The 27960-nt window shown below is 45.0% G+C and overlaps 2 protein-coding genes and 1 long non-coding RNA gene across 6 annotated transcripts; 2 read left to right on the forward strand and 1 right to left on the reverse strand.

Annotated features, from left to right (window-relative positions):
• Positions 1-470: 470 nt before the first annotated feature.
• Positions 471-6149, forward strand: Krt40 (keratin 40). Of its 2 annotated transcripts, XM_021662114.2 has the most exons (7): positions 471-920; positions 1975-2057; positions 2355-2511; positions 3304-3465; positions 3547-3672; positions 4726-4946; positions 5956-6149. In XM_021662114.2, the coding sequence occupies exons 1-7, from the start codon at positions 471-473 to the stop codon at positions 6053-6055; spliced, it is 1299 nt and encodes a 432-aa protein (XP_021517789.2). In that variant the 3' UTR covers positions 6056-6149. The 2 variants fall into 2 exon arrangements, with proteins under 2 accessions (XP_021517789.2, XP_021517790.2); XM_021662115.2 differs by lacking the exons at positions 1975-2057; positions 2355-2511.
• Positions 3994-27868, reverse strand: LOC132655143 (uncharacterized). Of its 3 annotated transcripts, XR_009592782.1 has the most exons (5): positions 26755-27868; positions 10881-10969; positions 9838-9985; positions 4178-5131; positions 3994-4056 (listed from the first exon to the last, which is right to left on the reverse strand). It is a non-coding gene; the product is annotated as an uncharacterized LOC132655143 (long non-coding RNA). The 3 variants fall into 3 exon arrangements; XR_009592780.1 differs by having other exon boundaries at positions 3994-5131; XR_009592781.1 differs by lacking the exons at positions 3994-4056; positions 4178-5131 and adding an exon at positions 6559-8014.
• Positions 18110-26344, forward strand: Krt39 (keratin 39). The gene is made up of 7 exons (XM_060386765.1): positions 18110-18741; positions 19575-19657; positions 20272-20428; positions 21140-21301; positions 21413-21538; positions 22978-23198; positions 24754-26344. The coding sequence occupies exons 1-7, from the start codon at positions 18319-18321 to the stop codon at positions 24998-25000; spliced, it is 1419 nt and encodes a 472-aa protein (XP_060242748.1). The 5' UTR covers positions 18110-18318; the 3' UTR covers positions 25001-26344.
• Positions 27869-27960: the final 92 nt, after the last annotated feature.

The following is a 27960-nucleotide window of genomic DNA, read 5'->3' on the forward strand; positions in this document are numbered from 1 at the left end:
AAAAAAAAGAAAAGAAAAAGAAAAAAAAAAAGAGTACACAAGAGCAATCAACTTTCAAAATCAAAACCTGTGGAAATATTACCTTTTGTATCCCTAATGGGCTCTACCTATAGTCACTGATAGCTCAGTTTTACTCTTCGCCTCCTTATTCTTTCAAAAGAATAATGCTCCCTATGGCCATTGGCTGAAATAAAGATTTTAACCGAGAGCAGCTTGTGGAAAATGGCGTTAGTCCTGATTTAGTAACCCGAAGTTATCCTCCTTTTACAAGGCATAAAACTTCCTCGGTAAATAAGCAACGCTAATGAGATGTTTGGAGGAAAACTGGCACCTGTGGTGCTAGAGAAAACATCCAAGTGTCCTGTAAACACCTATTTGAAGGTTGATATAAAAGTCTCAGGAGGGACGGGGCCGGTTGGTGACTACGAGAGACGTCGATAATACTGCACCTAGCCTGCTCCTAAGAGAAGATGGCTTCTGGTGGCTCCCCTGGGCGCTGCTCTTCTGAGCCCTGCACGGGGGCGCTGGGCTGTGCAACCGCCTCACTGTGTCCCACCGACACAAGCTGCCTCCCCAGCACTTGCGCCCCGTCCAGGTGTCAAAGCCCTAGCTTCCTCTGCAGGGCTCACCTCCCCGCCGGTTGCGGTCTGTCACCGTGTTACTTTGCCAGTGGTTGCAGCAGCCCGTGCCTGGCTGGGAGCTGTGCCTGGTGTGAGGAAGGGACGTTCAACAGCAATGAGAAGGAGACCATGCAGTTCCTGAATGACAGACTGGCCAGCTACCTGGAGAGGGTGAGGAGCCTGGAGGAGGACAACGCGGAGCTGGAATGCAGGATCCGAGAGCAATGCGAGCCCGATGCCCCGCTGGTGTGCCCCGATTATCAGCGTTACTTCGACACCATTGAGGAACTCCAACAAAAGGTTGTGTGTCTCAGTTGCCCTAATGTTCTCCGTTTACCGTTTCATTCCTGATTTTCCTCGTGGTTACACTAGAGCACGATGCTTTGTGGATATAAAACAAAGGAATGAGGGATTCCCAGAATGAGGTGATGGATGACGAGTCAAAAAATCTGTCTCAGTCTCAGCCAGTTATTGAGTGGCTATGGAAATGTCATCTCTCTGTGGGTTGGGAGTGACTTATGTGTATGTGCGGAGTGAACGCATGTGCGTGAGGAGGCCTGAGGTGAACAATGGCATCTTCCACTCCCCACCTTGTTTTTTGAGACACAGAGTCTCTCCTTGAGGCTGCAGCTGACTGATTTGCCTGACTGGCTGGCCAGGGAGCCCCAGGGAGCCTCAGAGGCCCCGGGGGAGCCTTTTGTCTCCACCTCTCCAGTAAGGGGCTTAACAGGCACCAACCCCTATACTTAGCTTTTTGATGTGAGTTCTGTGGGATTGAACCCAGGTCCTCCCACTTGCGTGGCGAAGGATTGGCCAACAAAGCCATCTCTTCTCTTTTCACTGATGGATTTCTGTGGCCACAGACAGAGATGCACTTCTAGTGAACACTGGAAGTGGAGGAAGTGTTGACAAAGCTCAACGGCCCATGATGGCTGCAAAATGCCTTACACCGTCTATAAAGGAAACCTTGAGCTGCAGCGAGGGCTCGGCTGTGGTGAGCAGCATTGTACCTCTCATGAGGACCTGAGTTCAGTTCCCCATACCCATGTACAGCAGCTCACAGCCATCTACAACTTCATCTCCTGAGGACCCGACACTCTACTCTCACCTCCTTAGGCATTGCACAGGTCCAAACTCCCGTGCATTTCTGTATTTTGTTTCTAAATTGGCACTGCATGGCTTTTTGTTTCTCTCTTCATAAAGAGGCGTAGTTAATAGCAAACAGGGGTTGAAAGCGATGTTGTGCTGACTCTCCAAGAGGAAGGTGTCAGGCTGACTGCCGTGGCTGTTAGAACAGATACATGGGGTTCTTCCAAAGAGCTGTCGGTTGGTTACATGTTGACTTACCTCTTAGATACTGTGCACGAAGGCAGAGAATTCTAGACTTGCCGTACAGGTGGACAACTGCAAACTGGCTGCCGATGACTTCAGGTCAAAGTAAGTCCAATCGCATTTCTTTATTTCTTTATTTAAACCACTCTGTAGTTTACATGTACAACTTACATGTTAAATTTTAAATGTAATTCGAAAATTGATGGCTTCCAGTGAGAGAGAAGATATTCTTTGCGTATTTTTTTTTAAAGCTGAGAATGTTTGAAACTTGAACTCACCCTCATTTGGAACTCACAGGAAACTGTGGCACGTGGCTCCCTGGAGGCCCCGTGTCACTCACCCTTGCACCCCAAGCACTTTTAGCCAGTGAGCTGCTCTCCTTTCTTTCTCCTGCTGTGAAAGGTATGAGAATGAGCTGTCGCTTCACCAGCTGGTGGAGAATGACATCAGTGGCCTTCGTGGGATCCTGGGTGAACTGAACCTGTGCAAATCAGATCTGGAGGCCCATGTGGAATCTCTGAAAGACGATCTCCTTTGCCTCAAGAAAGACCATGAAGAGGTGAGTGACGGGGCTGCTGGGCCAATGCCTATAGGACAGGTCTACCGAGGGCTCTCATGGGTATAAACAGCCAGGGCAGACATTTCCTAAACCGGAGTGAAACCAGAGGCATGCCTACTGTGAAGCCTCATCACCCCAGTGTCTCTCAAGGAAGATGTGACGTGCGTAACAAAACCCTCAGCAGCACGGGAGGCGGGGAGGAGGGGGAGCAGAAGGGGGGAAGGAGGGGAAGACCATTCTCTCTCCCCTGCTATTGCATGGATGGAGAAGTGACTTTACACTCATGGCTTCTTCCACAACTCTATTGTACAACAAGAAAACCGAGTCAGTAAACAAGCTGTGTTTACTAGCCTCCAAAAAAAAAAAAAAAAAAAAAAAAAAAAAAACCAGGAGATAAATAGTCACACAATATTTGGAGTCATGTCTTTAGATATTGTACATCTAGAATCTTGTTTCTATCATAAACTGTTAATAATGAAAAATGCAGAGTTATGTAACAAAGTAAAACAAAATTTTCTCTGAATATTTTAATGGCAACAATAGCTAACAATGATGAGTGCCTTAGCATGCGTCAGGAATTCTGTAACCTTACTTTGTGGAGTCAGTCTTCCCTGTCTCACAATAACCCTCTGGGAAAGGATACAATGTGACACCTGCTTTGCGGATGAAGAAACCGAGGCATTGAGACTTAATAAAAAGAGGGGATGGGAAAATGGCTCAGCAGTCAGGAGGCGCATGCAAGCGCGCACCACTCTGACAGTCTTTTATTCCTTACTCCATTGTCACTCTCAGGAGGTCGGCCTCCTTCGGGAGCAGCTCGGAGATCGGCTCAGCGTGGAGCTGGACACCGCCCCCACCGTGGACCTCAACAAAGTCCTGGATGAGATGCGCTGCCAGTATGAGAGGGTGCTGGCCAACAACCGCAGGGATGTGGAGGAGTGGTTCGCTGCTCAGGTCAGTGCCCTCGGGGAAAGGGCAGGCTTCCCGGAGGGGAGGGGGCCAACCGGAACTCTCTAACGGGGACCTGTGTTTCAGACGGAAGAACTAAACCAGCAGCAGACGTCCAGTGCCGAGCAGCTGCAGGGCTGCCAGACGGAAATGCTGGAGTTGAAGCGCACGGCCAACACTCTGGAGATTGAGCTCCAGGCACAGCAAACCCTGGTGTGTGGGACGAACGGTGGCGAGCCTTGGCCGGCAACGTGCCCAGAGAGGCTATGATCTTTGACAAAAATCCAAGGAGGTGTTCCCATTTCACACGGCAGGTCTGGGCATCCAATTAGCCAGGGTGGCCTCTCCCTGCCTTTCTCCACATACGTTACTAGACCATATTGGAAGCGGAGCGACAGATCAACAGTCTTCTCAGGTCTCACCAGGGTGGCTCCCGGGTCCTCCTGGGCCTGAGCGTATCCCCCCAATACCGCCCACTAGAGACAGGAAGAGGCTCAGAGCACAGTGGGTCAGAGACAGCTGAGCCAAAGGCGCTTAAGCTTAACAACAGATTTTAATTCCTTGTTACCCGTGAACGACTTTCCAATTTCATCGTGTCTAAAACAAACAAGGGAAAAAGTCAGTTTTCAAGTGTTCATACTAAAGCTGAGATCTGCACATCCCCACGCACCTCCCCACCCAAACAACAAGAACGCCATGCAGTGAACGTGGCACATACCAGGTCCCAGCAGGCATTGCAGTTCGTGTTGGGTAGAGTCCAAGGAGTGTGCCCAGATGAACCTCACCTGAGCATTCGTCTAGAAGAGGCACAATTGTAATCTATAGCAGACAACGTCACCGACCTCGGTGAGCAGGCTAGAGTCATGCCCTGCAGTCCTCAGTGGAAATGGAATCCAGGTGGTCCCTCCCCCAACACGCCCCACCCCCGTCTTCTTCCGTTGTGCTGACACTATACTGCTCCTCCCCGCCAGGTACTCAGACTCAGAGTTCCTTCCCATACGCTGTCAACCCTCGTCAAGATACCCAGAGGTCCTGGGTGACAGTTGTCATAATGATCAAGGTGACATCTTAAAGGCCTTGGATTTTTTTCCAGGCACTGTTCCAAGTGTTCCCACAGATCAGCTCATCTCACCCTCGCAACCTTTCCGTGACATAAGCATTTTGCATTCTCCATTGGCCAGAGAATAAGACAGAGGTCTCAGGGCCAGAAAGGGGGCCAGCAAGGCCCTGTCGTAGGCTCCTTCTGAGAAGGTCTTCCTCTTGCAGATGGAGTCTCTGGAATGCACTGCGGCAGAAACCGAGGCCCAGTACAGCGCACAGCTGGCCCAGATGCAGTGCCTAATTGACAGCGTGGAGCACCAGCTGGCCGAGATCCGCTGTGACCTGGAGCGTCAGAACCAGGAGTACCAGGTGCTGCTGGACACCAAGGCCCGGCTGGAGTGCGAGATCGACACGTACAGGAGCCTGCTGGAGAGCGAGGACAGCAGGCAAGTTGCACCGTTACACAAGCGTCCCAGAGGAGAATCCTGTTTTCTCCAAGCCCGGCCAAGACCGATCCCTGCCAGCATGTTTGTGGGTCTTCCTTTTAGAAAAGTGAAGGAAAGACCTGGCTCGCTGGTTCGGTGGGTGTTTTAGTTACTTCTCCGTTTCTGTGACCATGACCTAAGGCAACCTAAGGAAGAGAGCTTATTTCAGCGTCTAGTTGCAGGTTGGTGAGAATCTGTCACGGCTGGGCGGCATGGCAGCAGGCAGCAGGCCTGACAGCAAGTTTAGAGATCACTGGGAGTTTAGAGATGACATCCTCAACTGCAAGCGGAAAGCAGGGGTGGCGAGCCGAAAGTGTGGTGTTTCACAAACTCTCGGCCTCTCAAAGCCCACCCCCAGTGACTTCCTCCAGAGATGCCACCACCCCCAGACAGTCCTGCCCCCTGGGAACCAAGCAGTCAAATGACTGAACCTAGAGGAGACGTTTCTCCTTTAATCTCCCACAAAGGGTAGAGATACTGCCGAGCCTGACGACCTGTAGTCAAGCCCTGGAACCTAAACGGTGGGAGAAGAAAACTGAGGGACTTTTAGGCTGTCCTCTGACACACACACACACACACACACACACACACACACACACCACCAAATAAGTGTAAAGAGAAAGATTTTTGAGTGAAGGACAGCTAAGGCTAAGTCAATGACAGATGTTCTGAAGTACCCTCAAGCTGTGAAACAGAATGATTTTCATAGATCACAGCTCCACAAGAGGGAAACCGGGAGCATGCGTGATATTAAACTAAAGATAAGGAGTTGTGCACCAGTGCCTGCTGCGGTGAGCTGAAGCAGACATGGAGGTGGAAGTAATGGCTGTTCCGGGTCCAGCGGTGAAACGGGCTAGAGTCAAATGCAAGTCCTCCACTGAGGACAACTTGTAAGGCCATTTCTAATGTTTCTGAGACGACCCGCTCCCAGAATCCTCGCTAAACTTGGTTTGGAATTGCTTTTCCCCAGACTCCCCTGCAACCCGTGCTCTGCAGCATCCGCATCAAACAGCGTGTGTGAGCCGTGTTCAGCCTACGTGATCTGCACAGTGGAAAACTGCTGTGCATAAGTATTAAATCTCCGGGACGGTGGAAGAAAGTCAAAACTGTTGCTGCTCAAGAAAGAAGTCCAGACCTCAGCTAGGCACACCCAGTGCAGAAACAGGGATCCACCGGGCTTTCAGGTCTTGAAAAGCCGCACTAAGCATTCTGGGTCTGTTGATCATGGCTTCTGCCTTAAGCTGGCTTTGGTATTCTGGAAGCCCAATAAACCATTCTTGCTAATCTCCAAATAAAACTTGTTTCATTTCTTTAGGATGGTAAATATAGTTTAGTGGCTAATTGCCCTTGGTTATAATGACCATTTAACAGAAGAGAACTCGCCTAAACTCATGACTGTGGTTTGGATTTGCATAAATCCAGGCTGAAAAGAGCATCACTACTCAAATAGATTAAACAATCCATAGGAAATGTTGCGTATCTAGAAAGATGTTTGTATATATTTTTTTCAGAAATAAAATAACATTTATTTTATTTTTAATCCTAAATGAACAAGGTGTTCCTATTTTAACTTTTGCATATTAAAGAAAAACATACAATTCCATCCAATGAATGGTCATGGAATATTTAGGAGTTTTCATTCTTATAATTGTTCTTCCACTTAACAATTTCCACAGTCATATAATCTTTTTCACTTATGGTACCCACACATTTTAATCCTAACTTAAAAGAAAACATCTTCTCTATTCATAATTTTAGTGGTTGGGTTACTTAATGTATCATAAGGTATAACTAGGTTATAAAAATATTTATTCTCATACATTTAAAAAGAAAAAAGTAGGAGCCAGCTGCCATCATTCACATCTATAATTTTAGCATGCAGACAAAAAAAAAGTAGCAAGATTAGGTCAAGTTCAAGACCAGGTTTGCATATCAAGAACCTGAACCTGGTGTCCCTCATGAGCTTCAAGGCTTTAGAGAATGGCTGTGCTTCAATAAGGAGAGGGAAGAAGAGAAAGAAACTTCCAGGAAGATTAAATTCATGTATATGTCTTTATTCTTCCTCCTAACAGAAGCCCCCAGAATTCTGTTAATATATTTCATTAATTCTTGGAAATTTTCACATGTGTGTCTTGATCCTCCTTAACTCCACACAGACCCTTCCCACCCTGGTGTTCTCTATTTTTTTTTTTAACCCATGTAATCCAGTTTGTGTTGTCTGCATATCCACGTGTATGTGACCACCTGCTGGAGCAAAGCCTGCCTACCTACCAAGGATCACACCCTTAAAAAAACCGACCTTCCCTCCTGAAGAACCCATCGACTGTCCTTAGCCCCTCAGCTAGGCGTGGGGGCCTGTGAGTCCCTCCTCACTTCGTGATGAAATGTTGGCTGGCTTCATCTTGCGTGGCACCCACAGCTGCTCCGAGTTCACAAGCGCAGTGGTCCTGTCACATTCAGAAGACACTGTTCGCTCCGGGGCCGCTGTCTCTTACAATCTTTCTGCCCCCTGCCCCCTTTCACAACAGTCTCAGGGGCAAGGGTGTGCTGTAGCATCTCGCTGGTGGCTGAACATCGCTCTAACATGTTTTCTCTGCACTTTGACTAGTCAAGAGTCTCTGTGTTGCCACTATTCACTGTACAAAGAAACTTCTCTGATGAAGTCTGATAGCATCGCTTGTCGATGGGTATACAGATATGAATTTAGAGGATGATTTGATACCAAACCCATTTAACAAAATGGTGGCAGTAGATATGCAAATGAGCCGACAGGGGTGGAGCTTCTGGTCAGGACCAGCATGATTTCTCTATGACCTGTGAGCAAAGTGTCTCGTGTCTTCAGCAGAGAATGTTATTATCAAGTTCTGGAGAAACCCTGGGATTCTACAAGACACATATCTAATATGCTGAAAAGGGGAGGAAGCCAACCATCTGGAGATTAGAGGTTCAAAGAACGATGTTGTGGTGGGATCCTCGGATTTCCTTTTCACCTCTTGTATCCCAGAGCAGGAGCTGAAGAGCCAACATTCCTGTATCATCAACAAGTGCAAGCCTGAAAATGATGTCTCAAGGAGAACTTTGCCTCTGTGGATAAAGAACTAGAAAGTAGACACTAGACACTCAATCCAAACAAATGCCAGAGAGACAAAAGATCATTTTGTCTGTCCCCATGCCCACCAGGACAGGCCTTCCTATCTTTTCTAGGCCATAAAGGCCACTGAACTTTCCACTGGGGTCAAGACAGAGAAGGCTAAGGAGGGTACCAGGACTTCCATTTCCACTGGGTGATACTGAGACCTGCCCCTAATGCAATGAAGACTGTGGGGTGAGCTTGGACTTAATACCTCATTCTGTCTGTGAGAAAACCTCCCCAGGGGCAGTATCTAAGGAAGCCTGGAGATAAACAATAACAAGGGCACACAGGAAACAGTAGTAATAAGACACTATCCCGCCCAGCCAGGTAGCTCGCAGGGAAGAAGCCAAATCTCAGCCTTCCCTCACTAAGGAAGAGACCTCCCTCCAGGTGTTTGTTTGTTTGTTTGTTTGTTTGTTTGTTTGTTTGTTTTAAAAAAAAGAAGTGGAAAAGCTAAGCCTTCCCATTCCTCCTTGGCAGCATGAGGCAGCATCTCCCTTCCCTTCCCAAATGTCAGGGAAACCTGTTTGAAATGACAGTCAGAGTCTCAGAGTACAATATCCCAGTATTCAGGTGTCTATCAGAATTCACTCATTCTTTCAGAAGCCAGGAAAATATTAAGTCAAATTAAAAAAAAAAAAAAAAAACAACTGCAAACAACAGATTTCCAAGGTGCCCAATGGGGATACTAGAATAACCTGGGGAGAGATCCAAAAAAAAAAAAAAGTTGCCATAGGAAAGCTCCATGACTGTGCTCTGATTAGCTCCTTCAGCAAACGAAGAGCACAGGAATGTCTCCACAAAGAAGATGTCAGGAAGAGCCAAGTGAAATTTTTTTAGATCTGAGAAATACCACAAACCCAACATGTGAATCTCAGTGGATAGGCTCAGTCACAGAACGTGGTGTGCCAAAAAGAGAAAGAGCAGAAAATCTGATCACACAACAGGAACATGTCACCCTGTCTGAACAACAGAGAGAAAAATAACCCAGAAGCCCTGGAGCATCCTGGGAAACTCTGGGGCCATAGGAGAAAGGCTAAGCTTCACCTCATCCATCTGATGAAGGGGAAGGAAGGTGGGTGGCAACATGCATTTAGAGAAATACGAGTTGAAAATTTTCTACATCTTACAAAGATCAAACTAATAGACATTCAAGAAGACAAGCCAACATCCAAAGGGATAAATTTAGAAACAAGATGAGAGAGACTTCTGAAAAACCAAAGAACAAACATTAAAATAAGAATGGGCCAGGTGAGAGAGATTTAAACAACCACAGGTTTGACACCATACACCACTGTGTTTTTGTCGCAGAAGCAAATAGCTGAGAGGAAAGATTTGTTTCTAATCATGGTGTCAGAGTTTACAGCCCATGGCCAGCTGGGCTCATTGCCCAGGTCCAGTGTGGCAGGATGCCACTGCAAAATGAGTGTGCCCCAGACGCTGGTCCACTCAGAGTGACCAGGAAGTGGAGAGACAAACAGGAAGATGCCAGAAACAAGACACCTTTCAAAGGCACACCACCTCCAGGTACTTTCTATAACCAGACCCTACCTACCTCTTCAAACTTCCGCCACGTGGGGGCCAAGCCTTCAACCCCCCCAAGCCTCTGTGGGACACAGCATACCCAAACCACTACCACCACTGAAACCAGTAGGAAGTAGTACCAATTTTGTCAAATACTAAAAGGAGATTAATCATCAACACCTAAGCATTTCTTACGTTTTTGTGCGTATTGATTCACTCACAAGACGACCACTTTGGAGGCTGCTCATGTAACGCAGTTGATGAAGTACTTGCCTTGAGTGTTCAAAGCTCTGTTTTTGATGCAGCGCTGGGCGTGGCGGTGCAAGCCTATAATCCTGGCACTCTGGAGGTGGACAGAGAAGGATCAGTAGCTCACATCAACCGTAACTACATAGCAGGAATGAGGTCAGCCCGTGATATATCCAGCCCCATCTCAAACAAACAAACAAACAAAACCTAACTACTTTGTTAATTTGCATTCAGTGTACAAATTAATGGGTCTCATTTTGGCATCGTCACACACACGCATATGGGTGCTTTGATCACATTCAATACCCTTACTCACCCTTACATCCCTCCTCCCAAATCTCTTTCCTCTTCCCTGATAGCTCTTCTTCTACTTTCATGTGTGTTTGCTTCTCGGTTCCGTACACACACGAGAGAAACATGAATTCCCCAACCCGAGTTGGGTTATTTTGCTTAACATGATGATTTCCAATTCTACCCATTTCCCTGCAAATGCCATACTACACGAAGGAAGATTATACAGAACTAAAATGACTCCATCTTGATATTAATGTCATCATTTTGCATCTGTTGCCTAACTAAATAAGTGCTTTGGAAAGCGTGACTCTCGGGTCCTTGGTGTGTCTTGCTTATAGTTTCCTGTGCACGTGTGATCATTTCAAAACCTAAAACTTGTAAGAAACACAACAGACAATTAGAGGACAGTTCCTCGGTTTTTCCTATTCCTTTTTTGAGCACTCATACAAATTATACTAATAGTAGTTAATGTAGGTTTAAGGAATAGAAAATAAATACATTTCAGACCTAAAACTTTATATCAAATGTGTTTACACAGCATAGCCCTTCCTCTAACAATAAAAAGTTGTGAAAATCCTTAAAATGTTTTCCAGATAAATTAACTCTTGGGGTGTTGTTCCAGCTCTAGTATTGTGCTGATGACAAAACTGGCAAGAAACAGAAGAACAAACTGCAAGAAAATCCCAAATCCAAACCGTCTGGAATGTTTCAGCCGATGAATCTTCCTGGCAGCTGTCTGGCTATCACCCACTTGTCCTCTGTCTTCATGGCAGTTTTGTTTCAGCTGTAAGATTAATATATAATACACATATATATTAATTTTATACACGCTCACACACTGTGCTGACTGACTATGCCACTGGAGCCCCACTTTAGCTTTTGTTTTTGAGACAAGGTCTCACTATACTCCACACAATGGCTTTGAAATCTCCATCTTCTCACAAAAGCTTCCAAGTAGCTGGTACCGTAGACTTCTGCCACCACGCCTTGCCTGAGCTGACAGGAACAATAAGGGTTGGGACCTCATGGAATGGGGTCATGGCTAAATCCAGCTTTGTGAACAAATTAGCATTGTCCCGGGGGCAATGTAGGAAGTCACATGAAATTACTTTCTGTCAGTTATAAGCAGGCTGGTCAACTCCTCTGGATCTTTTTCTATCCACATCATGAAATTCCCTTATGCTCACTGTCACCTTTCTCATGACACCTGCCAAAAAAAAAAAAAAAAACCTGCTTCATTAAAGCTAAGCAGGTGATGTTACTATCTCTTAAAACTTAACTGTGAACCCAATAAGCATTTTTCTTTACAGAGTACACGGCCCTGGGTTTTGTTACAGCTGTAGAACGTGAACTCCAGCGCCACGTACGTGACACAGACCTCTTTCCCACAAAATGTGGCTAATTAGGCCAGCAGCCCAGAAGGAGCACCAGAGACTTCCAAATCCAAAAGCAACCCTGCAAGCAGTTATCTGGAAACTCTGGTCCCATTTCCAACTCCAGGAGCACAGCACGGGCTCAGAACATGAGAAGTGTGTGTAATCAGGTCCACACTTCTTCAAGCACCCATGCCACGGAATGGCAGCCTCTGGTTTGGACACAGAACTTGTCCACCCAGGCAAACGGAGAAACTAATGGAAATCTCTGATAGCCAGTGGGCGCGCACTGCTTTCTAGCCTTACTCTTTCAAATGCACGTTTCTAGCTCCACAATTTATTGCCTGTCTCTGCATCGCCTGTTTGGTCTTAATAAAACACATGAACGATAAAAAGATTATAATATATGATTATATCATTTGTATATAGTTATAATATCTAATATAATTTTATTTATTTATATATTATATGTGTATATATACATATATATATCCATATATTCTTGCTCAACAATTTTCTCAGGACCTGTAAGCACTTCTCTGTGAACTGTATCCAAGTTTCCCAACAGAAAGAGGGTCATGGCTACTTTCCACCATGCAGAAAAATGTGTATTGTCAGCAAATCTGCTTGTCTTTGGAAAATTAGGGGCTGTTTGCAGCCTGGGCTCCTGTAAAATCAAAGAAGGAAAATCTTCATCATTGGAGGCCACTTGGGGGACCCCTATAGCCCCACACAGCTCTTTGCATAGTATTGAACTGACATTATTCTGATGGTACAGGCTAAACCCAGATCTAACCTGCTCTTCAATTACCCACCCTGCTCTCAATGGTGCTAAGGTTAGAAAATCAAGATTTTTCTTTTTTTTACTATAGTCCACTTTCATGGACCAAATAACCATTCCTTCCTATCTTCCAACAATAATTTAAAAGCTCTAAAACTGTAAGGCCACCAGGTAGATTTCCTTTTCTTACCTCACAGCAGTGTGGTCACGTTTGTATAGAGACTCAAATACGCTTTTCTTTTTTAAGACTGGAAAATTACAAGCCAACGTTATGACTGACAGGAATCTAGATCACTATGTGCCCTACAGTTCACCCAACACCCCGCAACAAATTGATGCCAGCGATGCTGATGTTGCTGCTACTGATGATGATGATGATGATGATGATAATGACAATGATAAACCAAGAGCAAATTATATACACAGGGTAGGGGCGTCAGCCAAGGGACGCTTGGCATCTCAAAAACAGTGCTGATAGGCCATTCTCCACATTCGCCTCAACGCTGGGCCCGAGCACACCTACAGCAGGTATTCTTCTGGATCGTCGAGCATTTAAACGGCAATCTGCTTCTGGACTGAATAGTAAAATTCACCCAGTCAAATGTAGAAGGGTCCTGACTTGGGGTTTAAGAATATGATGTTGTCATTGCATTAGGAATTCGCTTAACAGAATGTCTGTAATTTTAACACTTGATGTTACATAAAAATTACAGTGACCTCTCTTTATAAGCGCTAGCACACACAGAGGGAGGGAGAGAAGAGAGAGTGAGTGAGAGAAAGCAGAGAGAGAGAGAGAGAGAGAGAGAGAGAGAGAGAGACTAGCATTCCACGGTCTGTAGACAGCACTCCAGAAGAACTCTGGGAAGAAAAAATAAAAACAACAGTGGCCTTGAACCTCACCTGCAAGAAGTATTCATGACCTGTGGGCCTCCTGCTCCTCACGGTACATATTTAGAACAGTTGGGTCTTACTTCATAACACAAGTATGTTGGAATAATATGTTGCAGGCAATATCTTTCATTTTGTGAATGTCAGGGTGTAGTTATGCAACCTTAGGTGATAGTGACCATTCAGACCCCTTGATGCAATAAAGAATTATGGAAAACACAAGCTTCATGTGGTTCCTCTGGTAAAACACAACATAGTACTTTGTTGGAGTTTTGCATTTGTTTTGCCTTCGAAACAGGGTATAGCTGGGTAGCCCAGCCACTCCTCAGACTCACAATCCTCCCACCTTAGCCACCCACGAGACGGAATTACAAACATGCGCATCATTCCTGGTGAGCATAATGTCTTACAGCAAGCTGCTTTATGAATAGAAAGAATGTGCTCGAAGATGATCATTAAAGGTGCAGCCCAGCGAGTCTATGAACCAGTGAATAGTTTGTTACCATATCCTACGCATGATGGCGTGTGCTGAGTGTATGGGGCTGGTAGCACCATGAGTTTGCACCAGCATCTGCACAAATGCTTCGCAGAACATCACAGTGGCCTCGGTGTCCCTGAGTAATGGGGGTTTTTAAGTTCCGATATGTTATGAACCCTTTCCTGGAGCTACAGAGGGGAAGTAGGCCCTGCCTCGCCCTCAGCTACTCACCCCAGACTGGCTGCTAACCCACCTTCCACTGTCCTGCACAGCCCCATGCCCAGAAGTCTCTGCTGCGAGAATAATGCCTGTCTCAGATTTGCTCTTATAGGAGAGAAGTTGAAGTTAAACTTTTGCCACTCGGTAATCCCAAATTTTCACCACCAAAAGAAGAGAGAGTAGATACAAGCCCAACACTTGGAACTTCAGCACCTCAGATGCATTCCTTATCCGCCTAATCTTGAGTCAGAAATCAAAGTCTTCAAGTCTGGAGAGATGCCTCAGTAGTTAGGAACACTCGGCTCTTGCCAAGGACAGGGCTGGGGGTGGGGCTTGGCTCCCGGGACCCACAGGATGGCTCTGGTTCCAGGGGATCTGATGCCCTCTTCTGTCCTCTGTGGGCACTAGGCATACACACATGTGTGCATATATCAGTAAGATGAGCCATAATGTGTAATGGAATAGTACAGGGTGGCAATAATGAGATAGTAGTTATCTGCGCATGGATGAATCTCAGATATGTGATGAGATGAAGGAGTCAGGAACAAGGAACATAAACAATATGATTTATATTTATGTAAGCTTCTGGAACAAGCAAGGCTTGACAGTGTTGTGTATCTGTAGTGGCGGCCACTACGAGGGGTGGAACAGGGTGGGGAATCCAGCTGAAAAGAACATGAAAAAATGTACAAGGCTGGTGTTTGATGTTCTATTCTCTTGATCTGGGTGGTGTGTGTGTGTGTGTGTGTGTGTGTGTGTGTGTGTGTGTGTGGTTTTCAAATCTCTGCAGGCTGTATATTTTTCCATTGATGCATCTCAGTGTAAATTAAACTCTAAGAAAACACAGTTAAACTTAGAAATTAAGATGGGCTGCAACTGTACCCATGAACCTTCACTTTCGTCACATATTCCAAATAGACCAAGCTTTCACGTGTAAAACGTAAATCACAGACATGCTGAAACAAAAATGCAGGATTCACTTAAAACCCCAGAATGTGGAGCGTCTTTGCAACAGCCGCTCAAAACTTAAGAATCTATAAACTCCTGATAAGCTTGACTATAACATTTGAGACCATTCCTAATCTCAAAGCTGTATAGAGAAGGCGGGAAGGAGACAGATAACTGTGCTGACAATAGCGTTCTCTTGTGATTTGTGGCTCTCCCTGATAACTATCTTTTTGCAGTGTTTTTTTTTATATATATATACAGTTCACAAATTGATTGTATTGCTTTCAGGGCCAAGAATGGCAAGCCTGGAAATCAGCGTTTCTCTTCATCTTTCTGCTTCCCTCTTTGTCAGATGCTTTACCCATGACTCACTTCCTTATTTTGTACTATTGAACTGACTCCCCTTTGATTCCTGCAAAGCCATGGTCCATCCATTAACTTCTTGTTCTGGCCTCTCCCATGTCTTCTTATTTACTATGTGGTCAATTTTCCTTTCCCCGTAAGCGTGTTTGCTTCCCGTCCATAAAATCCCTCTTCCCTGTAGCTGTGAGGCTCTTCCTTTATGACGTCTGCCCTCTTTCCATTGTGATAGGACAGTGGTGATCTGTCACTGCCGTTTTCCCACCAGCAGCTCGCTTTCAGCATGCTGGCTACGCCATGGCTGTTCTGCATAGCCTATCTTGACGTGTTTCTTTAGCCGTCTCGAGATAGTCAACAAACATAAAATGTATAGGAACCTTGAGAGAGCCACTGAATATATTAGTTTAGTGTGCAAAACTGTTTCATGAACCCTATGGAACAAGTTGAAGTTCTTAGTTGCCTGGCAGTGATTCTGCGCAGCCTGGACCTGGCCAGCTTTGTCCTGTAACTCCTCTTCATTGTACCCAAGCTATACCCTGAGCCCTGCCCTGTGCCTGGCCCCTCCACTGCACTTTTTTGTTTGGTTGGGTGTTTTTTTTTTCTTTGTTGTTGTTGTTGTTGTTGTTCAAGACAGGGCTTCTCCATGTAGCCCTAGCTGTCCTGGAACTCTTCAGATCAGGCTGGCCTTGAACCCAGAGATCTGCCTGCCTCTGCCTCTCGAGTGCTGGGATTGAAGGCGTGCGCCACCACCTCCTGGCATCCACTGAATGAACAATTTTATTGTTTGGAGCTGTCGCCATCTTCCCTCATCCGTGCATCTGCTCTGAGGGAGACTGTTCTCTTCACCTCCACACGGTGATGCAGAATTGTCCCAGAGGGCAGCTGGCACTCTACATTTTCCCCATCGGTTTTAAGCATCCTGTTTATCGTACATAACATCCAGATCTGTTTAGGACTCTCTCTGTGAGAAACTCAGTCTATTGTATCGGTGTGACTGTCCACACAACCCACTAGCATACCATTCTAATCACTAAAGATTTGCATTTTTGCTATAATATTTTGAAAGGGCTGTTTCTGTTTTCCTGACTGATTTCTCCCATAAAACGTCAAAATATCTTACCCAGCTGAAGTAGAACATTGATTTTTGGAAGGATCTCAATACATCATTGAGTCGTAAATCAAATTAACACAGATTCAATTGAGATTTTTATTTAATGACGTAAACTGTGTTCCCAATCAAGAACACAGCATACCTTTCTGTTTATTCTAGTTACTAATTTTCTGAATATGCTGAATTATTTGTGTGGTCTCAGGGTCAGCGCAGAGGTCCTTAAATGGGCCAGAGAGGCAGAAGTTGTGTATGAGTGGTATGATATTAGCAAAACAAGGGGTCTTTTATGGTTTTGAAGATGTAAAAGGATCACAAACCAATGATGTTATATTCATCAGGTTTCCATCACTGTGGGGGGAAGATACCTCCATGGACCACTTAGAAGGAGGAACCGTTTATTTTGGCTCATCCTTGCAGAGGCCGTCATCCATGGTGAGTGGTCTCCATTGTCTTCGCCATGACAGCACACCATGGTGGAAGTGTGTGGTGGAGGAAATTGCTTACTCCACAGCAGCCAGGAAGCACAGAGCGTGCTGGTGAGCTTGTACCAACCTAAAAGCTATTGTCATCCAGAAAGAGAGAACCTCAACTGGGAAAGTACCTCTCTCAGATTGGCCTGTAGGTGTGTCTGTGAAGCACTTTCTTGATTAGTGATTAATAGGGGAGGGTCCACCCTTCTATGGGCAGTGCCTCTTTCTGGGCAGGGAGTTCTGGGAGATATAAGAAAAGTAGCTGAATGTGAGCCCAGAGAACAAACCTAAGTAAGCAGTGTTTCTCTGTGGCCTCTGTTTCGGTTCCTGCCTCTTGAGTGACTGCCATGACTTCGCCTCATGATGGACTACAAGATATGAGATGAACCTTTTCTCCTTCAACTTGCTTAAGGCTGAGGTGTTTACCACAGCAATAGGAAGAAAACTAGGATGGAGAGGAAGGCACTGGGGTCCCAATATCCCCTTCACAGACATGTTCTTCTAACTTCCTGCTGACCTCCAATGACACACGGAGCTTTAAGTGACATTTATGCAAGCATAGCAAGTGTGGGTCACCTTTAGAAGCTGAGAAATGTGGGGAAATCATTCTCTCTTGGGGCCTCCATGAGGAATCAGACTCAAGTAACTTAAAAAAAAAAAAAAAGGTGAAATGCTCTTTTCCTCAGAAATAACACGCCTGCCTTTCAACATCACAACAAGCCCAGCAGGATCGTGTAACACAAACACTGGGCGATAAGAATGCTATAAAAAGAGCCTTTGGGCAATCAAAAAGTAATCAGTTTCTTTCCTAAGAATCGTCTTGGTTAGCAGGAAAGCTGAAACATGATCCCAGCAATTGGATTTGTAAAGGCCCTGTTTAAGCTTTCTCATCCATATTCACTGTGTCTGAGGGATGAAGAGTGGGGAAATGAGTTGGTCAGATCAAAGCCAAAATGAAATGCTGGTTTCTAAGTTCGCTGACAATTATCAGGTATTAATAGTTTCCCTTTTTTTTTTTTTTTTTTAGAGAAGAAAGGAAAAGAAGGTTGGACTCATGCCGGGTCAAGCTGAATGTCAGCCGGAAAGGCCAGCAAGGATTTAAAGGTCGTAGCACACTCACACCTGCATAATGATGGATGCTGTTAAGAGGGTGACGGGTGCTCCTTTTGAAGGCCCAGTGTGAAGCTGTGGACCCGATGACAAGTAGTAGTTGCGATGGGTAATAACTTAGTAACCACCTAAATGCAGATTTTTATGGGACAAGTAACTCCTCTCCAGCAAGTAAAGAGCAGATTAATGAGATGTTCCTGTGGGATTCGATATAAACATTAGAAAGGAAAACACCCCGCCTCTTGTGTCACCACCTGGAAGGAAGGCTATATAAGCACTTCAAAGAAGAAAAGCCACTGGCTTGGCATTGACGCTCAGTTGAGGGTGCTTCGGGTGGTGACCACAGACTCTGAAGCTGGACATACACAGTGGATACCAAGGGCTCTACAGTGACTATGTCTTCTTCAACCCCACCCCAAAACTGCTCTGGGAATACAAATATGAAGGCCAACACTTCTAACATTAGCTGTTGTCATGATGGTCAATCAACTGGCCACGCTCTACGAACTCCCCAGGGCCAGGGCTGTCGACCCAGCCCTTGCCTTTATCGCACCCCTCACTACGTGTTAAGAACCTACAACTTCCATCCCTGTCTGGATGACTGCAGCTGGTGCAGTGAAGGCATCAACAGCCATGAGAAAGAGACCATGCAGATTCTGAACCAACGCCTTGCGAACTACCTGGAAAAGGTGCAGAGGCTGGAAAGAGAGAACGCGGAGCTGGAGGGTAAAATCCAGGAGGAGCACAACAAGGCCCTCCCTGTCCTGTGTGCAGACTACCTGTCCTACTACACCACCATTGAGGAGCTGCAGCAGAAGGTAAGAACTCAGCCAAGAGCTGAATCAAACCGCAAATCAATGGTCTCTAAACCATGGTTATTGGTTCAATTTTATTCTCTCTAGAACCTTCTATGCTGAATAAGAAATTCTGGGGTGAAATTCATCTTGAGACAATACACAAAATTTTATATTTCTCTTTATTTATTGGGAGTGTGTTCTGCCTTTTTATAACCAAGCAAATCAGGTCTGAAACCTAATCTGGTGCTACCACATCTTAAATAAAAATAAGAGAACAGGGCCCTGAGAAACTATATTTTGTTTTTGTTTTTTTTTTTTTAATCTCTAAATAGTTTTAGTTTTCATCCATGTTACAATCGCTCATACCTTTAATGACCCTGTTGTCATCTTGACAGTATTGAAGTAGTATACTCTATACCAAACCTCAGTTTCCTGTTCAGAGATCTACTGGTACACATCTGGGTTTACTTAATATTTTTTTCAACAAATATTTACTGAGCACCAACAAAAACGTTCAAGCCACCATTCTAGACTCTGAGAAAATAAGCTGGCCTCAGGATTTGCATTCTATTATGTCACGGTAAATTGGGGAGAGATTAAAAAAAAACATATACTATATTTTAATAGAAAAACGTGCACAGAGGATTTTATTTAAATGCTTTTTGCTACCCTCTTAGTAAAATAAGAACTCTGATTCTCCAATGTTGCCCCTGTTTCTTAGGCATCGTGCTGAAGAGTCAGGAAAATTCTAACTAGTCTTTTAACTAGGGAACCTGGAACATACGGCCCTTTAGTTCTTAAAGTAGGGAATACTGGTGTTTGTCTCATGCGTGTGTGCAATCTCTTAATTCTAGATCTTGTGTACCAAGGCTGAGAATTCCAGACTGGTCTCACAAATTGACAACACCAAACTGGCCGCAGATGACTTGAGAGCCAAGTAAGCCTGCCCAGCGCTGCCACTGGTGATAGGATTCAGCCTTAAACATTCCCAGCGAGACTGTCTCCACACCCACTGAGCCTCCCACGTCATAGCCTGCCAGCACTACCCCAGAAAAGACTCAGTGTGATTAAAATTAAACACCCTCACATGCACGCAGCACCTGTGGTGATGAGATACAGATACACAGTGAGGTGGATAGGGCCGATCGCTCATAACCTGGCTCCTGGCAAGAAAACCTTGGTATAATGAGAAAGGAACTTACATAAAAGTGTGTACATTTATACACAGACAGAGACGAAAGATAGACCCAAAGCCTCCTGAGCCCAAACTCAATGGTTTTCTTACACTGTGTTGCCTGTAAGAGCAAGGGACGGAAAATGAACTGCCTCACCTCGACAGACAGCAAGGTGGTGTCACTCTGGCAGACGAACTTAAGCATCACAGCTAAGTCATGACACGGATCAAATGGTTTCACCGCTGCAAAGAATAAAGTTCTTCCCCAGAAACACACTCAGGGAGAGGCTCAGAGGAGAATGAAGCAGGAAGTTCTGCTGAGCTTGCCTCGTGCGTCTACGTTCTAATGCCTTTTCCCCCCTTTCTGGATTTTAAAGCTATGAAGCTGAGCTATCCCTACGCCAGCTCGTGGAAGCCGACACCAATGGCCTGAAGCAGATCCTGGATGGGCTGACTCTGAGCAAGGCTGACCTGGAGGTGCAAGTCCGATCTCTGACGGAGGAACTTCTGTGCCTCAAGAAGAACCATGAGGAGGTGAGGAAAGGACCAAGAGTCAGTACAAACTGAACCCTTAAAGTTAGCATCCATTCCTTTGAGTTGTACATAGCAAAGTGTATCCCCTAGACATATCTCCATTTGCCAGCCCCATCATACTGCTGCCACCCATGCCACCGGCTAAAAAGCTTACTATTTATTACATCTAATGCCATGTGGGTAGGATTCTCCATTGCCCCAATTTTCTCATCTTCACTGGTTTTTGCAGACATCCTTGAACAGAATTCTACCACATCCTAATGGAAAAAGCCAATTCTGGCACAAGCTCATATGAGCATCACAGAGATGGTGGTCTTTCCAGAAAAAAACCACCTCCAAAATACTTCCTTTTTATCCCTACAAATGACCTTAAATTTTCTGGAACTCAGATATTGTTAGTCAGTTTCTTCTTCTTCTTCTTCTTCTTCTTCTTCTTCTTCTTCTTCTTCTTCTTCTTCTTCTTCTTCTTCATCTCCTCCTCCTCCTTCTTTTGCACATGTTCAAGCACAGTCATACCTGAACTCACCTTCAATTACTGTAAGATCATATCAATTACGCCTATAAGTCATGTACCCCTTTTTATGGGCTGGTCTCACAATTATTTATTACAGACCCAATTAAACTAAATCATTTCTTTTAACTGAAACAAGAACACAGCAGGGAATGGTCATCTCTTCACTAAATAACTTCACATTCCTTTTCTTTCCACAGGAAATCAATTCCTTACAGTGCCAACTCGGGGACAGAATCAACATTGAAGTAACGGCTGCCCCTTCTGTTGACCTAAATCAAATTCTACAAGAAATGAGATGTCAGTATGAGTCTATCATGGAGACAAACCGTAAAGATGTAGAACAATGGTTCAATACACAGGTAGGGAGAGCAGACAAATTAAAAAAAAAAAAAAAGCAATAAGCTACATATTTCTAGGACCCCTTTTGTGTCATGCTTCCTAGCAAAAGACCTGGAATCACTGTGTTTCAGATGGAGGAACTGAATCAACAAGTAATAAGCAGCTCTCAACAGCAGCAATGCTGCCAGAAGGACATCGTAGAACTGAGGCGCACCATGAGTACCCTCAAGATTGAGCTGCAGGCTCAGCACCGAATGGTATCCTTCCTTCCTCCTTTCCTTTTTTCCTTCCTTCTTTCCTTCCTTCCTTATTTACTTACCACCGTCATAGAAATGGTGGTCTTTCCAGAAAAAACCCACCTCCATGAGACTGCCTCCATTTTTTTAATCCCTGTAAATGATCTTAAAATTTCTGAAACTCTGATATGGGACACTTGCTGGTGTCAACAGTCCCTGATGTCCAGGCGTTACACTGTTTCCAAGACTGTGTCTCTGTCTAAAGGGTCTGTGATGAGAAAGGAACTTCATGGTCAAGTTAAGTCTTGGAAATGTTGGATTGCACAAGAGTTAGCCTTTCTGCAAGCTAGTGTACAAATTGATAAATGCCATGGATCTCCAAGGAGGGGTGCAGCACTCAAGATTCCAAAACTTCTTTGATTATGGACATTCTTTCTGCCCCCTACAGCAACTGTGACCCATGGAAAACACTTTTAGAAACGCCAGGAGAGCATTCGGGCTCTCTTATGCAAAGCATTATTGTAAACTACCAAATTGGGATTATGAAACAAGGTTCTGAAGGCGGTGATGGAAACCATTAACTGACTTGACTGGTGAGGTTCTGAAAACCAGGATGGTTTTTCCAAGCCAGATGCACACTAACAGCCATCACAGCTAGTTCACAGATGGAGACACTGAGGTCCCAAAGCCACGAGTCACCAAAGAAATGTGCCAGGATCGGCTCCCAGAGCCAGTACCACCTCTGCTTCCTGAGACTGAGTCTCAGAAATAAGACAGTACTCAAATGTCCTGCAAGGAAAAGGACATTAGGAAAACCTCGCCCCGGGTTTCATCACCTGCTAGTCATGGAATATTGGGCAACTCACCGAACCTCATTTTTCTCCTCTATAAAAGTGGAGATGGCCATGTGAATAACCAGGGTTATTAAAACCTAAAATCCCGTAGACCTACAAAATGATAGAACAAGAAAGAACTTGACACATTCACATTTCAACACTCGTGTTTTACTTATAAAGGAGTTGACCCGCTGAGGGGGAATGCCTCTAGTTAAACATTGCTCACTTCCCTTGAAAGGCTCAAACGCTGGCTGAATGAGGTATTCTGGTACGATTCTAATGCCTCAGCCTTCAATAAAATAAGGTAGAATTCTCTCTCTCTCTCTCTCTCTCTCTCTCTCTCTCTCTCTCTCTTTCTCTCATGAGCCAGAGGGTAAGAGATTAAGTGGGAAACAAAAAAGAACAAAGGGAAATAAGCCAGAAAGATTAAAAGAGAGAGAGAGAGAGAGGGCACAAAGGAAAGCAAATTTATAATTTTTGTTTTGGATTTATTTGTTAGGAAGTAATAAAGGTGTTGGAGAGCCATTAGTGCAAAGAAACTATAGCTTAAAATGGCTTTAACAGTGACCTTTAGGGGACTTTGAGGGAGTCATCATTAGAATCTGTTTTCCTGATCTTCCACAGAGAGACTCCCAGGAGTGCATCCTAGCAGAGACGGGGGCCCGCTACAGCACCCTGCTGGCCCAGATCCAGAATCTGATCCATAACCTGGAGGCTCAGGTGGCAGACATCCGGGCTGCCCTGGAAAGACAGAACCAGGAATATGAAGTGCTGCTGGACATCAAGTCCCGCCTGGAGTCTGAGATTGTCACCTACCGCAGCCTTTTGGAGAGCTTGGATGGCAGGTATGTAAAATTAAAACAACGTACAAGAGAAAGATATAGACACACAGACACACACACAGAGATACACACACACTCACACACACATGGGGTGGGAGGAAGGGGCATCAGAGACCAATGCTTTGATCTTCTTGGCAGTGATCAAACATTCTCTAAAGGCCTACAATTGTAATGTAGTGCCAGTTCGAGGTTTGGCTAGCAGGTGGAACTGAATTGCTTTGAAAGGCCACATGTCAAATTAGTCCCTTGTAGGTTGCAACCTTGTAGGTTCTCAACCTGTGGGTAGTGACCCCTTTGAACTCAAGCGATCCTTCCACAGGGGTTACCAAAGACCATTGGGAACATCAAATATTTACCTTACAACTCATAGCCATCAAAACTACAGCTATGAAGCAGCAACGAAAAAAGAATTTTCTTGCTGGGGGTGGGATCAGCACAACATGAGGGACTGTACAAAAGGGTCACAGCATTAGGAAGGTTGAGAGCCACTGGCCTAAGACAAGCATGGGCCTGTTTTCAAAATGAGAAAGGACCACCCTGGTTCCGTAGAGAAACACAGTGCTCAGGCTGAAACCCCCAACCCTGTCTAGATATTATACTTGACCCAACAGCAGCATGCTGACATGTTGTGTTTCTAGATCCTTTCTTTTACAAATAAGGTTTGTTTTTTTTTTTTTTTAACTGATAATAAGCCAAGCAAACCATAAAGAACTCAGCCAAGCATGAGTTCTTTAAAGCAACTCAGGCCAAACTATCCCCTGCAAAAGCTCCGTTAATATGGCGAAGGACATCAACTTCCCCAAAGTTATCAGTCCCCTCCATTCACTGCATTCTCTTTACTGGCCTGTGCGCACAGCACAAGTGCGGCGTTAACAGGTGCTGTTTCTTTAAAGAACTACAGTGTACCAGGGGCCAGCATTTGCCCAATAAAAATCATGTGTTGCAGAAAAGAACACTTACTGCAAACTATCGACTACTCCAGTTTTCTAAAATAAAACACAAACAAACAAACAGAAAACACCCAAAGCTAAAGACGCCTCCATAAGTGCAGTTCAGACCATCTCTAATTGTATGAGGAACCCTGCACACACAAGGAAACGACGTAACTCGTCTTCATTCTCTAGAGGGAAAGCCCCTCCATTTGCTGCATCCCCTTGTTGGTGTGTGAGGTTAGCCCCAATCGTGTCCCGTCTGCTCACGCAAAACTAAAGCTCAGGAGGGCTGGTGGTCGCCCACCAGCAGACAAGAGAGCTGGGCCCTGGCCATGACTGCTGCTGCAGTGTGGTTTCCATAGAGCTAGAGCCGAAGTTTAACGCTGGCAATCCTTCTCAAGCCAGGAGGCTGTCTTCCAATGGACCTGCTCTAACTCTCGTTCTTCTCCTAACCAGAGCACAAAAATAGATGAATAAGCACTGAGGGATGCTTACTTTGAGTGACAAGGAGCAAAAACCTAGCCACTCCTGTCTTCTCCATAGAGTTCATTGCCCTTCCTCAATCACAGCTAAAATTCTGTTGTTGTTGTTGCTGCTGTGTTGTTGCTGCTGTTGTTTCTACCTAGACTTCCCTGTAACCCGTGTGCCACCAAACGGGAGTCATCCTGCCAGGCCAGAGCTGTGGAGTGTTTGGCCCCGGTTTGTACATCTACATCACTGCCTGGGGTTCCCAAGCCCTGCCGTGCCTCTGAACCCCCATCCTGGATACTGGTTAAAATATGCACCATCACCAAGGAGATCAAGGACGGGAAGGTCATTTCTTCTTATGAGCATGTGCAGCCTTGCTACATCACCAGACCTGCCAGAGTCTAGCCTCCCAAGGTGATGAGAATGACCCACATTCATGAAAGAGAGGCCAGTGTATGCTCCAGCCAGAAAGGTTTAAGGAACCCCCCAGTCCCTTAAGGTACCCAGTTTCTTACTACTACAGTGGGGCCCCATCTTTTATTCTTCTCCTCCCCTTAGTTACTGCTACCAACACAATAATGTCACATTTCTCTGGAAGGACATTCTGTATTGTCACAAGGATGGGTGCTGATTAGCGAGTGCCTACGTTGCTTGCTAAGCCAGATGAAGGACAAGCAGGTTTCCCTCGTGTTTGCTCAAGCCTTGTTTATCTCCTCCATAGAGCCAGTCAGACAAGTTCTGGGATTGATTTTGGCAATCGGCACGTGAAGGCAAAAAGCCACAGCCTTGCCTTCTGAATGCCTTCTTTGGATATAGAATAAAGCCAGCACGGGAACAAAATAAATAAGGAAGACTCAGATGCCTAGTTCCCAGGGATGAAGCAATGACAAGCCTGGATCCTCCTGACCTTTGCTACCTCAACCAATTATATATCTATACCAGTATATTTTCCCTTCATCAAAAAACAATTGTGGGAACTTTCTCCATGCTCTGTATTCTCCCCCCCCCCCCCATCTACCCTTATTTTCATGTTTTATTTTCAGGCTGGGTCTTACTGAATTTCCAAGGCTTACCCTGAACTCATTCTGTATCTCAGCTGAGTCTTAAATTTGTTATCCTCCTGCCTCAGCCTCCTGAGTATTTGGGATTATAGGCCTATCCCATTACATATGGCAGATATCCACAGTCTCTGAAATTTGGGGAACCGCAAGGTTCTTCTCCAAATGTTTCCTTTAAGAATCAGGATTAGTTGTGTGGGATGCATTTAGGGCTCTCTCTTTGGAGTCATATTGAAGCAGTAGCCTGAATCCTTTCATTAAATGTTGGCTGTTTCTGTTTCTATCCCTTAGGGTATGGGAGTTTGATCTGCTTGTTTGACAAGGGGCATAGAGCTGGATTTCTCAAGACATAAGACTCGATGGGTGACAATGACAAAATAGCTTAGATTCCTGCTTCAGTCTATCCATCAGGAGAGAGATGGAATTAAAATCCCCAAATGTTCCAAAAGAGCATTAGTGAGTAATTTCTGCTTTCAAGCAAGAGGCCACTCCAAATGCCAGATGCTACCATTCTATACCAGCCATTATCACAACTTTTAAAGCAGGCCCACAGAAGTAGGGAAGTCATTCTTTGGGGGGAAAAAAAAAACTATTAGACCTTGTTAGAGGTGTTAGCAAAAAACGAAAAAACAAAAGCAAACAAACAAAAAAAAAAAACTGAATGAAACACAAGCTGTAGACTCCAAAGACCTGATGTCCTATATGCGCCAATTTCCTGCCACAATCCTGCACAAAACACCCAGCGTTCCTCAAACCGATTCCCTGATTTGTTCACTGAGGATTATGCCTGCTTCACAGGGCTGTTGTGAAGATACCATGAGCCCCATTCTGCACCTGATCACTGTGCATGGTTTTTTTTTTTTTTTTTTTTTGCAATTAGCTACAGCCTGGGCCTAATTTTCTTTCATTGTGTTCCCTCATTTTAAAATTCTTTCTCTGTGAATTTAGCTTATCCAGTCATGATTTGGGAGTCTGAACAATGTTCAGTGTTGGACGGGCCTACAAAAAAAACGAACATGTCCTCTGATCATACCCACAATTACACTAAATAAAGCATATTTAAATTCTTAGCGTGTGTGTCAGGTGCACGTTGATGCTCACATCAAAGACACCTGCTGTGCTGAACTCACGGCTCGGCCACGTACTTCCTGAAGAAGAGCAGCGGCTCCCACAAAGCAGGCGGAAAGCAGAACTCTCAGAAGAACCTCTTCTGTCATTAATTCCTCAGCAAGATCTGCAGAGTTGCACCTGTCAGCATCCCGCTTGGCATTATCTCAGCCTGCAAGATGGAAGTGTAGAAAGCATAGAAAACTGGTGCTCAGAAACCATGAACAGCCTCCACCCCAGTCTGTGTGTGACCTTGAGTAAAAGTGATTTAACAGCATTGGCCCTGCCTGGCAGATAATAGAAGGGTTCAACAGGCTAATGATGGTGAGCAGGCTTGGTAAATGATGCATAGTGCTGGGCAGAAGTAAGTTCTTAGTCCCTAAATTAGACACTGGACATGTCCTTTCCATCCAGGGTTTTGGTTTGACTCAGTACTAAGCCAGGGAGATCCTAACTGGAAAACCATTTGATAACAGGTGAGAACTGTGCACCTTGCTGTTTTGATTCCTTCTGAATCTAGGGCTTAGGAACCTCTAACCTTGGGCTGATGCAACAATGCCATTCTCTGTTCATGCCCCAAAAGAAGACATCTTTCTCCTGCTCCAAGCAAGATATCCGCCATGCCACCCATGCTAAAAATAAAATATGATGACCTGCATCATAAAGAGAGGATCTGGCACCTCAAAGACCTATAATCCTTAATTGTCTCCTTTGCATAAAAGCACATAAAACCATCTTGATGAGTTTGTTTACTTAGGTCCAAAACAATAAAATAATTAAAAGCAGTATGAAGTCTAGATTTTTCTAGAAGGCTGAAGAAGTATCCTATGCAGCCACAGGGGAGAGGGAGAGGACTTGTTTGTTTGTCCGTTGTTTGTTTTTTACACACTTCAGCAACTGGTCAACAGTATGACAACCTGAGTTTGGATCCACAGAACCAACATACAAAGCTAGTGCAGATGCTGGAGAGGCAGAGAGGAGGGTCGCTGGAGCTTGCTGGGTACCCAGTCTAGCCAATCAGTGAGCTATAGGTTCAGTAAGGGACACTGTCTGTCTTTAAGAAATGAAATAGAGCAATAAAAGAAGACATCTGATATCAACCACTGCTCTTTCCTTGCCCTAGCGCACATACAAGAACACACACTTACACACACACACACACACACACACACACGAACTCTATGACTTCTCTTCATCATT

The sequence above is a fragment of the Meriones unguiculatus genome, chromosome 7, assembly GCF_030254825.1.
Source record: "Meriones unguiculatus strain TT.TT164.6M chromosome 7, Bangor_MerUng_6.1, whole genome shotgun sequence".
In the NCBI taxonomy this organism is placed as follows: Eukaryota; Metazoa; Chordata; class Mammalia; order Rodentia; family Muridae; genus Meriones; species Meriones unguiculatus.

Excerpts from the sequence above, each read along its gene's own strand:
- Krt39 (XM_060386765.1), top strand. The coding sequence starts at position 18,319 with ATGTCTTCTTCAACCCCACCCCAAAACTGCTCTGGGAATACAAATATG. Across the intron at positions 18,742-19,574 it reads TTGAGGAGCTGCAGCAGAAG|ATCTTGTGTACCAAGGCTGA; the intron begins GTAAGAACTCAG and ends TCTTAATTCTAG. Across the intron at positions 21,302-21,412 it reads AACAATGGTTCAATACACAG|ATGGAGGAACTGAATCAACA; the intron begins GTAGGGAGAGCA and ends ACTGTGTTTCAG.
- Krt40 (XM_021662114.2), top strand. The coding sequence starts at position 471 with ATGGCTTCTGGTGGCTCCCCTGGGCGCTGCTCTTCTGAGCCCTGCACG. Across the intron at positions 2,058-2,354 it reads GCCGATGACTTCAGGTCAAA|GTATGAGAATGAGCTGTCGC; the intron begins GTAAGTCCAATC and ends CTGCTGTGAAAG. Across the intron at positions 4,947-5,955 it reads CTGGAGAGCGAGGACAGCAG|ACTCCCCTGCAACCCGTGCT; the intron begins GCAAGTTGCACC and ends GCTTTTCCCCAG.